General features: G+C 35.1%; 1 protein-coding gene across 5 annotated transcripts; it reads left to right on the forward strand.

Moving 5' to 3' along the window:
- LOC109839949 (putative pentatricopeptide repeat-containing protein At1g13630) lies at nucleotides 1296-10380 on the forward strand. Of its 5 annotated transcripts, none has more exons than XM_020408419.1 (5): nucleotides 1296-1694; nucleotides 1767-4020; nucleotides 5994-6164; nucleotides 8379-8684; nucleotides 9862-10380. In XM_020408419.1, exons 1-2 carry the CDS (start codon nucleotides 1394-1396, stop codon nucleotides 3845-3847), a joined length of 2382 nt encoding a protein of 793 aa, XP_020264008.1. In that variant the 5' UTR covers nucleotides 1296-1393; the 3' UTR covers nucleotides 3848-4020; nucleotides 5994-6164; nucleotides 8379-8684; nucleotides 9862-10380. The 5 variants fall into 5 exon arrangements, with proteins under 5 accessions (XP_020264008.1, XP_020264009.1, XP_020264010.1 ...); XM_020408420.1 differs by having other exon boundaries at nucleotides 8379-8594; XM_020408421.1 differs by lacking the exon at nucleotides 9862-10380 and adding an exon at nucleotides 4731-4964 and having other exon boundaries at nucleotides 8379-8980.

The raw sequence follows: 12950 nt of genomic DNA on the forward strand, positions 1-12950 counted from the left end.
GTTTTGGGATCTCTAAAATTTTGTTTGTTTCATCAATATTTTGGGATTTGGAATACCAAAATTTGTAATATTTTGTTTGTTTCATCAATATTTTGGGATTTGGAATACTATAATTTGTAATATTTTGTTTGTTTCATCAATATTTTGGGATTTGGAATACTATAAATTATATATTATAATATTATATAATATTTTAATAACATATATTATTATAATATTATATAATATTTTGGGATTTGGAATACTACAGCATGAACAGTGATTATTGGGTCCTCCTATATATATTATATATTATATATATAATATTATATATATATATATTATATATATTATAGATATAATTTATATAATATATAATATTATATAATATTTTAATAACATATATTATTATAATATTATATAATATTTTGGGATTTGGAATACTACAGCATGAACAGTGATTATTGGGTCCTCCTATATATATTATATATTATATATATAATATTATATATATATATATTATTATATTATAGATATAATATATAATATATATATATATATTATTTATTATATAATATAATATATTTTATATATATAATGCTACAGTAATTTACTGCAGCATTTACTAAAGCATGAACAGTGATTCTTGGGTCCTCCTATAATTATAGAGGAATAGATGTATTATATTAAATATTATATTATTATAATATTATATTTAATATATTAATCTTATATTAATCTTATATTATAAGCATTAATACATCAATATCCAACCTACATCCTCTCTCAATTGTAGGATTTCACAAATTCTAAAATATAATAGTTTTTTATTATTTGGGGATTCAATATCCTAAAATTGGTTTTGAAACAAATATGGTTATGGAATTCTAAAACCCAAAAAACTTGTAATCCACCTTATATCCCAAAAAGAAGTTGAAACAAAAGAGAATTCTAAAACCCAAAAAACTTGTAATCCACCTTATATCCCAAAAAGAAGTTGAAACAAAAGAGATGATTTCACAAATCCTAAAAATATATTATTTTTTTTATAATTTAGGGATTCAATATCCCAAAAAAAAAGTGAAACAAACAAAGTTTAAGGAATACCAAAGCTCAAAAAAAGTACTTTTTACATCCCAAAACTTAAAATCCACCCTATATCCCAAAAAAAAATTGAAACAAACACCCCCTAATTGAATGAAATGCTATTCCGCTATTGAAAAGAAAAAGAAAAAAGAAAATAAAATAAAAGAAAGAAATTGTGAGGACTATGGAACCGCGCTGGTTCTAATTGGTTGGCTATCCGACCCGAATCCGCGTCTCAGCATCTCTATCGCTCTCCAAAACCTCAGCCTGAAGGTTTAGGGTTTTATCGCATTCATTCATTCTCCATGTTTCGAGACCTAGCTCTTCGATGCTTCGACGCCTCGCTCGATCAAAGCTGCGATCTTTACTCCGATTCCCCAAGTTCTCTTCTTCCGCCGACATCGCTGAAGTCGCCTTCTTCGATTTTCACAATGAGCTCCCAATCAATTCGAACTCTCACCTCTCCATCCTCAATGAGATCCCTAGCGATAGAATTAGAGGAAAGGACGATAGCTGTAAAGAGTCTGAGGATTCTAGGGTTTCTACCTTGGTGGCTTGCCATTGCTTGGCAAAAGTGGGGAAGCTGAAAGAAGTTCGACGGATTTTGAAGCAGTTGATCGACAAAGAAGGTAAATTTGAACAAATTATATGGGTGCTTTGATTTTTTTGTTGATTAGAATGGTCGTTTTTATTTAATGTAGGGTCTGGTTCCGCAACTTCTCTGTGTGGACTACTATTGAATAATTTCAGGGATTTTGATTGCGACTGGATTGTGTGGGATATGTTGGCAAATGTTTATGCTCGGTCCGAAATGATCTATGATGCTCTTTATGTCCTTAGTCAAATGGATAGTTTGAATATACAAGCCTCGATATCAACTTATGACAGTTTGATGTATAATATAAGGACTGCTGATGTGGTTTCTGATCTTTACAAAGGAATCAGAGCTAGCGGGGTTTCTTGTAGTGAGTATACACATAATATTTTCATTGATGGTTTGTGTAAGCAGAAGAGGTTGGGGGAGGCAATGTCTTGCTTCCAAGAGATGAGGTCAAGGAAAGAACTAACACTTTGTACAGTCATTTTTAATACCCTAATATCTGGGTTTAGTAATGCTGGATCGGTGGATGTTGCAAAGTCATTTGTTGCGATGATGTTTAAATATGGCTGTGTTCCCGATAGATTTAGTTACGGTAGTCTTCTACATGGGCTATGTGTAGTAGGTCGTATGGAGGAAGCCCTGGAGTTGTGTGAGGATATGGAAAGGGAGGGAATGAAGCTTGATGTGGTGACATACAATATTCTCATAAATGGGTTTCGTCTACTCGGGCTTATGAGCTGGGTTTGGAAACTCATTCATGAAATGATCTTAAAGGGTCTGGATCCCGATCTTGTTACTTATACCATACTCATTTGCGGGCATTGTGAAAGCGGCAGGGTTGATGTTGGAATGAAAATAAAGAAAGAGATGCTTGAGCGGGGATTTCAATTAAATGTTATTACTTACAGTGTGCTCTTAAATGGTCTAAGTAAGCAGGGAAGAATTTGTGATGTAGACAAGATTCTTGAGGAGATGAAAGCTATTGGTTTGGATATGGACATAGTAGCATATTCTACCCTCATTCACGGGTACTGCAAGCTAGGAGAAATTGATAGAGCACTTCAAATCTGCAATATGATGTGCTCTAAAATAGTGCTGCTCAACTCTTTTGGATATGGGGCTATTCTTTCAAGTTTGTGTAAGAAAGGAATGGTGGTTGAAGCTAGGTGTATCTTGGATACATTAACCAACAGCTTTCAGTCAGTGGATGTTATTTTGTATAACATGGTGCTTCATGGGTATGTAAAACTGGGCAATGTTAGCGCTGCTTTGGAATTATATGAAAAGATGCTTACGGGAGGAATAATCCCCACCATCATCACTTATAATACCCTCATTCTTGGTTTTTGCAAGACAGGAAAGCTAAATGAGGCACTTAACTTTAAGAAGACCATTGAGCTTAATGGATTGGTTCCTACTGTAGTGACATACAGTACTCTTATGGATGCTTTTTGTGGAGCTGGGGATGTTGCTTCTATGCTTCAATTATTCGATGAAATGGTTGGTAAAGCAATTATGCCTAATGTCATCATATATAGTATAGTTATGAAAGGTTTGTGCAAGCAACGTAGGCTGCAAGGGGCTATTGATATCCTCAAAGATATGCATATGAAGGGTATAGGCGTAGATGTGATCACATATAATACACTTATACAAGGATTCTGTGAAGCACAAAATAGGAAAATGGCTTTCCGCATACACAACGAAATGTTGCAACAAAATCTTACACCTACTCCTGTTACATATAACTTCCTCATAAATGTTCTTTGCCACAATGGCCATACATACTGGGCTGAAAGGCTTCTGAAAGCCCTATTGGACAAGGGTGTTAAGTTGAGAAAGTTTGCATACAACACCATAATTAAAGCATATTGTGTAAAAGGAAAGCCTCAGGAAGCTATAACCCTCTTTGAGATGATGGTGACAAAGGGGTTTGAGGTTTCGATTGAAGATTACAGTGCAGTAATCAATCGTCTGTGCAAGAGACATTTCACAAATGAAGCAATGATATTTTTGAATAAGATGTTACTAGCCGGTATTTCACCGGATTTGGAACTAGTTGCTACTTTCTGTAGTGCTTATCACTACAAAAATGATATCACTCAGTTGTTTGCATTGCAGTGTATGATTTTCAAAAGGGGTCTGCTTAGTATCAATACGCATAAAAGGAGTATAAAATGATATCACTCAGTTGTTTGCATTGCAGTGTATGATCTTCAAAAAGGGTCGTCTTGGTATCAATATGTGCATGAAAGGAGTATGAAATGAACATATTTAAGGGCATATTGAAGTTTGGCTCTCAATCGAAATTCAAAGTTCGTGGAATCCATCCTTGCTGCTGGGTTCAGGCATAGGTATTATCCACTTTCCCCAATAATGTTAGTGGTGTGTCCCCTTTATATTGGTCTCATCTATTTTTGTGTGTAAATATATGAAAAAGGGGACAAGAAAGGATATACAAAGCTTCTGTCGGTGCATTTATCTTATTATAACACATGTTTTAATACAATTCAATCTCATGACTACTAACTTATTGATAACTTTTGACAATAATTAAGCTTACATGACGTGCACTAATCAACTATCAGTTTTCTGTAAACTATCATGTCTCCAGTTATCTATTCAGGATCCAGCTTTTTATTGATAGAGCATATCGACTAGTTCATAACTCTTATGTACTTTTTGATTTTTTCTATGAAATGTGCGAGATATGTAATATTAAGTGATAAGATAGGGTTCATGAAAAACCCTAGGTTTATCTGCTGTATTTTTATTTGCACAATATTCCTGAAAAGAAACATGTGGAGTTGAATTGAACAAGAAGATGTTCATGTTAGATAAATTTGATGGTCAAAGCTTATGAGATCTATAATTTACTTGTTTAAAATGGATCTTAGATGTTTCCTTCAATTCTACTGTTCTGTTTTCTTATAGTGCTTTCAAATTTTGTATAGTTCACAGTGACGGCTGAATGTTTTCATATTGCTATAGTTAATTCGTTTTGTTCATATGCATGTGAATGTCATACAAATTTCTATCTAATAAAGCTAACCATTTCCGGCAGAGCTCTCACTTGAAAGTCATTTGTCTTGCTTCAAAGCTTCCTAGGTAGCATCAGTAAATTTGGCTCCGTACTTATGTGAGCTTCAGGTGCTTTTAGGCATACAGATGTCTATTTAACAAAGCAGACCTTCTCACAGAGACCTCTTACTGGATAACCTTCTGAATAGTTTCAAACTTCCCTATCAGAGAATCTGGTCTGTGTACCTAATATGAACTTCATGTGCTTTCGCTATCGGTAGGTGTCCTAATTATTATTTGTCAATTTATGCCCTCCTTTTGGCAATGAGGTTAGTGGAATACTTTGCTTGATCACTGGGTGACTACTCCTTTTGATTGTTATGCTTGGTGTTCTAATCTTTGGCTTGTCTTTACCAGTTAAAATGTTGAACGTTTAAGAGGTTTAGCTATTCAGGTTGATGTTTCCTTATGCTTTAACAAAAGACCAGATATTATTGTGAAGCAAAGCGTTTGCTGGATCACGTCTATTTATTGTTCTGAACCAGAGCTTTGCTGGACCTAAAATTACGAAGGATAAAATGGGTGTTTGCTAAAAGTTATTAATTTTAAGACAGTGAGGAATTAAGGATATGGGTGCAATAGATGCTATAAAGTTTCTTATACCACTAGCAACATCGTTGGTGATGCTACTCTTCCGTAGCTTTAATAGACAACTGCTTCCTTCACTTGTTCCATTTTGATATTGGAATTTATTTTCAGTTAAACTTAATACCTAGATCTGGTCTTCATTGGAATTGTATGCACTTTTCAATTTAGTTGGTCACACGATGCACATTTTATATACAATGGAGATACTCTTTATATAGTTGCTACATATATTTTCTATGCAGTGTACGGCAAATTTTTTGTCAAAATCTCCGCAGGCAGACTTCTTTAGTTTGAAAAAAGATACCCTTATGATTAGCTTCACTTTTCTGTAGTAGCATCTGCTGTCTTGATTCTGGTCTGTATGAACTTTTTAGGTGCTTCTGCACCATGCGTCGGACATGATTAGTAAGCTATATATGTGTGTTGACATGTGATACACAAAGTTGTTTTTGGTCATTAAAGGTGGCTAGAGTCAACAATACGATTTAACCTAAGCTATAATCAACAATATGGTTTAGTCAATTCACATCATAATCAAAGTGAACATAAGACTGATTTTACTAGCTCTGATCCTTGCAAAATGGAAATATTTAATTCTCCTGCTACTAGTGGAATTTCCTATGTTTAGTTAATTTTTCTGGATTTTTATTGTTTGCAGCACAACTTACGCCACAGTATTCACAAAACTGTATTTCTGCGGGTGTAAACTGGTGGCTTCTGGCTGGAGTATGATAGGTCTATGGCATATCGTATGTGTGGTTAATAAGTCTGCGACTGAAGTCAAAGTACAGGGCCTGAATTGATGAGGGCATCAGAAACATATTTAGAGGTATACTATTTGATAAATTTGGTAATCTTTCTCAGCGTAAAAGTTTGAAGGCCTATAATCATTTGCGTTTGCATTAAAGTTTATCAATGCATATCTAATGGAGATTGAAAGAAAGTTGGAGTGACTACCATCCTGCTAAGCTGTATAAATCTGCAATACATAACTGCCATTAACCTACTGCTCTTTATTTATTTATTTCTCCATTCATTAACCATGTTTGATTTTTTTTTTTTGCATTATTTTCATTGGCTTGATTTCTAAGGACATGTTTTACAAGACATTCCAGTCAATTAATTGCATTTTATTCCATAATCTTAATTCCAAGCCATGGTTCATTCTTTTGCTTATAAACTGCTCTCCCTGTTCATGTATGATTGCTTATAATTTTTGTGTGTTTGTGGATGTGTTTGATATGTACTTGCTGGCTATGTAGATACATGTGATGTTCTTATTGATTAGCTCTGTTATACGCATGCATCCCATTCCGGATACCAATTTGCTTCTGCATTTAAATACATCTGCAAGTACATTGCTAAATCTCAATTGAAGTTTCTGTAAAGTTCCGGTAATATTTGCTAAGTTATGTATTGTTTTCGTATCCATTCAGATTGAGTGGGTTATGCGTGAAAAAAAGGTGTTTTTAGCATAGCGAGGATTGCTTTTGTTGACTAAAATTAAATACATGCTTCTATTTCGTTTCTTTTTAGTAGTTGTTTTCTTGTCCTTTTCTTTTGATTATTTATAATCTGTTAACATCTTTAGTGGCTTGCATGGGACCTATTTTTTGTCAAGTCCTGGAAGTTCATTATTGAGGAGAGTATTTTACCCATTTTCTTCATTTTTATGAGCATGTGTTGGCTTTTAGTAAATATGATCTATGTTGGAGCCAAGTCGTAGAAGCCCTTTATAAGGATCTCTGTAGTATTTTTCTCACTTTTCTGATGATATCTGTCTCGGTACCATATGATTTGGTCGTCAAGGTTTTCATATAAATATTTCCCCTTTCTTGTCGAACCTCTCTCAGGATCGACAACTCTTTATAGTGAGTTAGTGTTTTCAAAGGCGCGCACTTCATTGCGTCTCATGCGCCTTGTGACTAGGCGCCCCGCATAGGAGGCAGTAGTGCCTTTTTGCGCCTGAAATTGTCTTGCAGGAGAGATTTGCACAGGGCACATGTAACACATGGCACATATATTTTTGTTTTTTAATATTTCAATTGGGACTTTATACCGAATAAGTCATATTCCGTAAAGGAAAATAAACCCATTAGGACATTTTAGTAGCTCGATTGAGGATCCTAACTTGTCCTCATTTATAATTTGAATTTTTTTAAATATTAGTCTTGATTTGACTTTTGATTTGGAAAATTATGAACTTTACTACTATGTTGGATGTGTTAGCATTATGATTTAATATCTTATTTTGTAGTATGGTGTAGATATTATTTATTGTACCATATTTTTTATGTGAAAATTCATAAACATGTTCTTTCACGCTTCATTATGTATCTTGAAAACTTATGTGTGGTGTGTTCCTAGCTTCACTAGGGCGTGCACATAGCATTCCGCTTTGCACATGTGCATGTAAAGAGACTTTGCACCCTGCATTGTACATCGTGGATTGATAACACTATAATTAATTAACATGCAAGGAAGGGCTATGCGTTTTTCTTTCTTATCATTTAAACTATAGAAACCAAAATGAGCAAGGGATCACTAGGGGTGGTAATTAATCAAATTGAATTGAATACCCAGGTGTTTGTATCCATATTTGTTAAAAATTATCAAATTCGAACCTGAATTTGAATATCCATATCTGAAGTTTTTCAATATTTTTTAGTGTTAAATGAACTACCGAATCGAATATAACCGAATACTTATTCGAACAATTAACGAACTATTTGTTAATTATTTAGTTCATTTCCACCCCTAGGGATCACTGAACAGTTTGGCAAACAGTGTTCATTTCCTGTTCCCTTTTCGGGCAACTTATTGTTTGGTGGTTGGAACTAGATAGTCCTCTCATTTTGTTACATGGAAACAAAGTATGAGGCATGAACACCGTGGTGACGATGTTGAGGTTTGCATGGGCAATATATGTTAAATCTATCAGCTTCATTTGTTTCAAGTGGTCTTTCATGGGACCGTTAGTGATTTGCAGCAATCATGTCCTTTATATGGGTATATGACTAGTATTACTTCACATACTTTTCAGATAACCACTGCAAATAGTTGCTGAAGATGCAGAAGGTGATGCCCTGACAAAAGAAGCATTGATTTTTATCTTGGACTGCATGGAGCACCTGGAGGTTTTCAACGTCTCCATTTTGTGTTGCTATAAAGCCTTAGTTTCGCATGAAAGAATAATCATTCAGGAACTGGACCATGCCCCTCTGAAGAAGGCATCAATGCTTCACAACTACTACTATTTGTATGTATCCCTTACGCCTTGTCACAGTATGATTATAATAAAATGCCTGAAGAGAAGTAAAATTGCGAGTGGTTCTGGCACCAGGATGCGGTGAGGGTTTCTTGCTCTGGAGTCTGTTGTGAGAAATTTGAATTTGTGTTATGACAATGGTCCCAATATAGGGTTTAGAAATTGACGACAAATGTTGGTAGATAATGACCCGCGATGCCTACCCTTGATATGGACCTGTTTGAGACTTAATGGGTAAAATCGGATCAATGATGGAACTGCTACAGTTGTGAACATTCGTAGCAGGAACGTAACTTATGGCATGGATGTATATTTGTCATATAAAGGTTCAGAGGGTCTGTTTGTTTCGTTTCAAAAAAAAAAAAAAAAAAAAAAAAGGGAAATCGGAAAACCATGCTGAAAGACAACTTCGGTGCATTTTTGAGGTTTTCAGCCAAATGGTTTTTTTGTGTTTGTTTTGCATGGAAAGGATATGGTGGAAATGTCATGTTTTCATTTCTATTGTTTGGTTTATTGTTTTCAAAAGGTTTCTCTTTTTATTGTTTTCAAAAGCTAGAAACCTGACAATATATTTTGATTTCCTCAATTTCCTTTGTTTGGTTGGTAAAAGTGCAAAATGGGTAATGTTGTATAAGGTCACCATTGGTGAGGTTACCACCCAGATAGGACAAAACAGCCTGGAACTATCATATAAAGGTAACCATACCTATTAGAAATTGATAAAAATGCATTCCGACGGTGACAAACAGCAAGCCAACGGTCAAATAGCAAATATAAAATGGATATACAAGGTTTGTGGCATCGTATACTATCTCCAACCCAATATTGAGTGTTACCAATACTTGTAGCATACTAAAATCTGTTGATATGCTTTTTGATGTAGGACGCTTAACCTGAGTTGGAGTCTATTTAGATTAGAAAATATAGATTAGGAAATAAATTTAATTTTAGAGTTAAATTAGATTAGGAAACAAAATTAATTTTGATTCATGATTTGTTTCCTCTATTATAAAGAGTCTTTTTAGGATAGAATTTGACACTTTTTTTTTGTAATATTAGTTTTACTAGGAGTCTTATTTGATACTTTTTATTTTTGTAATTCTAGTCTTACTAGGAGTCTTATTTGTTTTTCTATTTAAGGAGAGTCATGTAACCCCAAAGAAGAATAACTTTTCATCAATAAAATTTCTCTTCTCAATATTTTCTTCGTGGATTCGAAGTTCTTCGTGGATTTGAAGATCGTTCTTTGTGGATTCAGAGAACACCCTTGGTGGATTCCAAGGCTACTACTTCCGGGCTGCGTCAATTGGTATCAGAGAACACCCTTGGTGGATTCCGAGGTTATCACTTTCGCGCTGCGTCACTTTCTTCCAAGGGGTCCGCAGCACTTTCTTCCCAGGGGGTAATGAAGGTGCACTGCTTTTGTAAAATTCTAACACCATTGAAGTTGTGCAAGAACGAAATAAACAAGGGGAGGTATTTTTGGGGCTGCGCCAAATACACAAACAGACAATGCAAATTTTTTGCTTGGACTGATGCTGATGATGAGAGTGATATCAAGAAATTCAAGAACAAAAAGGAGCAAGTCTCTGTTCAAGTTAAAGCAGAAATGAAAACAGAACATTTGAAGAGACAACTGAAGCTTGCAAATCATCGAATTGACAATTGAAAAATATGTATTCTTATGTTAGTGATTTTTTGCAATTTTCTTTTTGTTGCAAACATTGTAATTTGTACTTTAAAAATATAATGCAGAACGCTCATATGTTAAAGAAAATTAATTTTCATGTATAAAACCTTTTGAAATATAGCACAAATTGAGTCCGTAATATGAGATGTATAAGCTCAGATGTTTCTCATTTACATTATTGTATGTAACACCAGTAAACTTGCACTCCCAATGTTGGCTGCAGATCTCAAAAATTTGCTCAACTGAATGATAATTTGTTGCCTCGCTAATACATTGCAAGGATAATTACTAGTTTTAGGTATTGAGTATCATCATTGCACCATAAACAATAAATAGAATAAAGAGAAAATAATGAGATAATAAATCTGACGCCAGGGGAAAAAAAAATCATTAACTACACCAATATATTAAAACCAACTAAACCACAATCCTGGTAACCAAAAAAGGACCCAAAATAAATGAGTATATGTATCTGAGAAGGTGATCATTCTGATGGGCTCAGATTGGTCATAAACAATTAGGTATGCAAAACATATTATCAATTTAATAGCTGTAGGCCGCGTATCCATAACCTAAGCAGTGTTAATAGAAAATGTGATTTGCATATCTTATTCTGTGACAATCATCATAGCACCATTATATAAAGGAGACACATATGATCATTCTAATGGGCTCAGGTTGGTCATAAGAAATCAGATATGCAAGACATATATTGTATTTAATAACTGCAGGCTGCAAATATTCATTTGGTCATGGCAATAGTAAAACGCCTCGCCTAGACGGTGTTAATAGAAAATGTGCTTTGCATGTCATATTCTGTGACAATCATTATAGCACCATTAGAAAAAAGAGACACAGATGCAAGATTGCTATATCAGTTATTATTATCGATGCAATTGGTGTAACTTATGCACGAAGTTTCCTCATTCCACTGTTTTCCTGCATCCATCGAAGATTAAATTGTAGAACTTGAAGAGAATGAGTACAGTAGTAATAATAAAGTTACAAATATATATATGGATAGAGAAAATTTTAAAGAGAAAAATTTGTATGATAATATCAGCATATACTCCCAAAAATAAAATCGTAGCCTGGTTGGCTAAAATGCACAGTTAAACTCATAATAGTACCATCATATACTCACCAAATTGTACCATTGTTGCCAAAAATTCATGGTTAGGGGATATAACACTGAACCTACAACATTCTTTAGCCATAAAGAAGCAACATAGATCCAGCAAAAGATATGAGCATACGTTAAGCTCACTCCTACACGTGTAATTCAGTCGGTGTCATCCACAAAAAGAAGCAAAAAACCCAAAAGTTACCCTCATGATAATTTATGCATTAACACCACAACATATAACAAAAAAAGCAAAAACTAAGACAAAAAATTTACCTTCACTAGCTAGCTACTATTTTGCTGGACTTTCTTGAATTTGTCCAGTTTAGTCCTTTGCCCGACCATTTGACTTTCCAACAAAAAGCCTTAGCTTAGTTCTTGAAGGAATTTCAGCATCAGCAGCAGAATCAGGAAAAACAGGTGGCGGTCGACCGGTCCGGTCGACCGGATTCGTGCACAAGGAGGTCGGTCGACCGGCCCGGTCGACCGACGGGCTCTCTGGATTCTTTCGGGGTTCTGCTGGAGGTGGTCGGTCGACCGGGTCGGTCGACCGGAATTGATCGCGGTCGACCGGTCCGGTCGACCGACGAAGCGGGTTTCAGTTGGTTCAGGTTTCCAGACCCGTTTCGCTTGGGAGTTGTATAAATACCCTAAACTCGTTTTTAGGGCAAGAGTTTGGGCGATTTTGAGCTGAGCAAAGGGAGATTTGAGGGCTTCTATTGTTGGAGTCTATTTGAGAGATCTTTTGGTCTTATTTGAGGGTTTTGGGTAAGATTTGTAACCCTAACCTGTACTCCCCTTTGATTTGAATAGTAAAGCTTCCCTCTCCTTGCCCCGTGGACGTAGGCATATTGCCGAACCACGTATATCTTGTGTTTGTGCTGTGATTGGTTGGCTTGCATTGGTTTGTGGTCTACTATTGTCTTGTGTGTGCCTTCGATTTGTCAATTTAGCTTCTTTATTTTTTGAGGTAAAAATAAAGCAAAGCACCAATGTATATTAAACTTCGAAACATACAAAGCAATCGATAGGAGAACAAAATTTCTAAGCCTATAGAAGACCTTACGTCAAGAAGAGTTCTGTGAGGGTGAGGAAAGTAGATAGTCGCCACTCATCACAAGCACAATACAACCTAATTGACAATCCACTAAATAGAAAACCACGTAGAAATTAGACTTCTCCTGCAGCCCCTGGGCAACAAAAGAAGGTATTAATTACAAACAAATTACAGAGATCAAGATGATAATAATAATAATAGAAGCTAACTTAAGTACTCGGTATCATCGGACTACTATACGCCATCCTCGAGCCACTAGCTTGCCTCTCCCTCCTCATTTCCATCAATCCTCTTCTAGGGGAGTGGAAAGTGAGGATCATCCAAAAGAAAATTTAGCTTCACTAATGTTTATTTAATAGAGAGGCACGTCCAGAGATGAAGAGAATGAAGAATATAAGCAACAAGGTCATCTGTTGTGAAGTTCTTCTTGTTGAAAACTTCGGCATTTCTTTATATCCAAAAACAATAAAAAATGTA

This window comes from Asparagus officinalis, chromosome 5, assembly GCF_001876935.1.
Source record: "Asparagus officinalis chromosome 5, Aspof.V1, whole genome shotgun sequence".
Taxonomy (NCBI): domain Eukaryota; kingdom Viridiplantae; phylum Streptophyta; class Magnoliopsida; order Asparagales; family Asparagaceae; genus Asparagus; species Asparagus officinalis.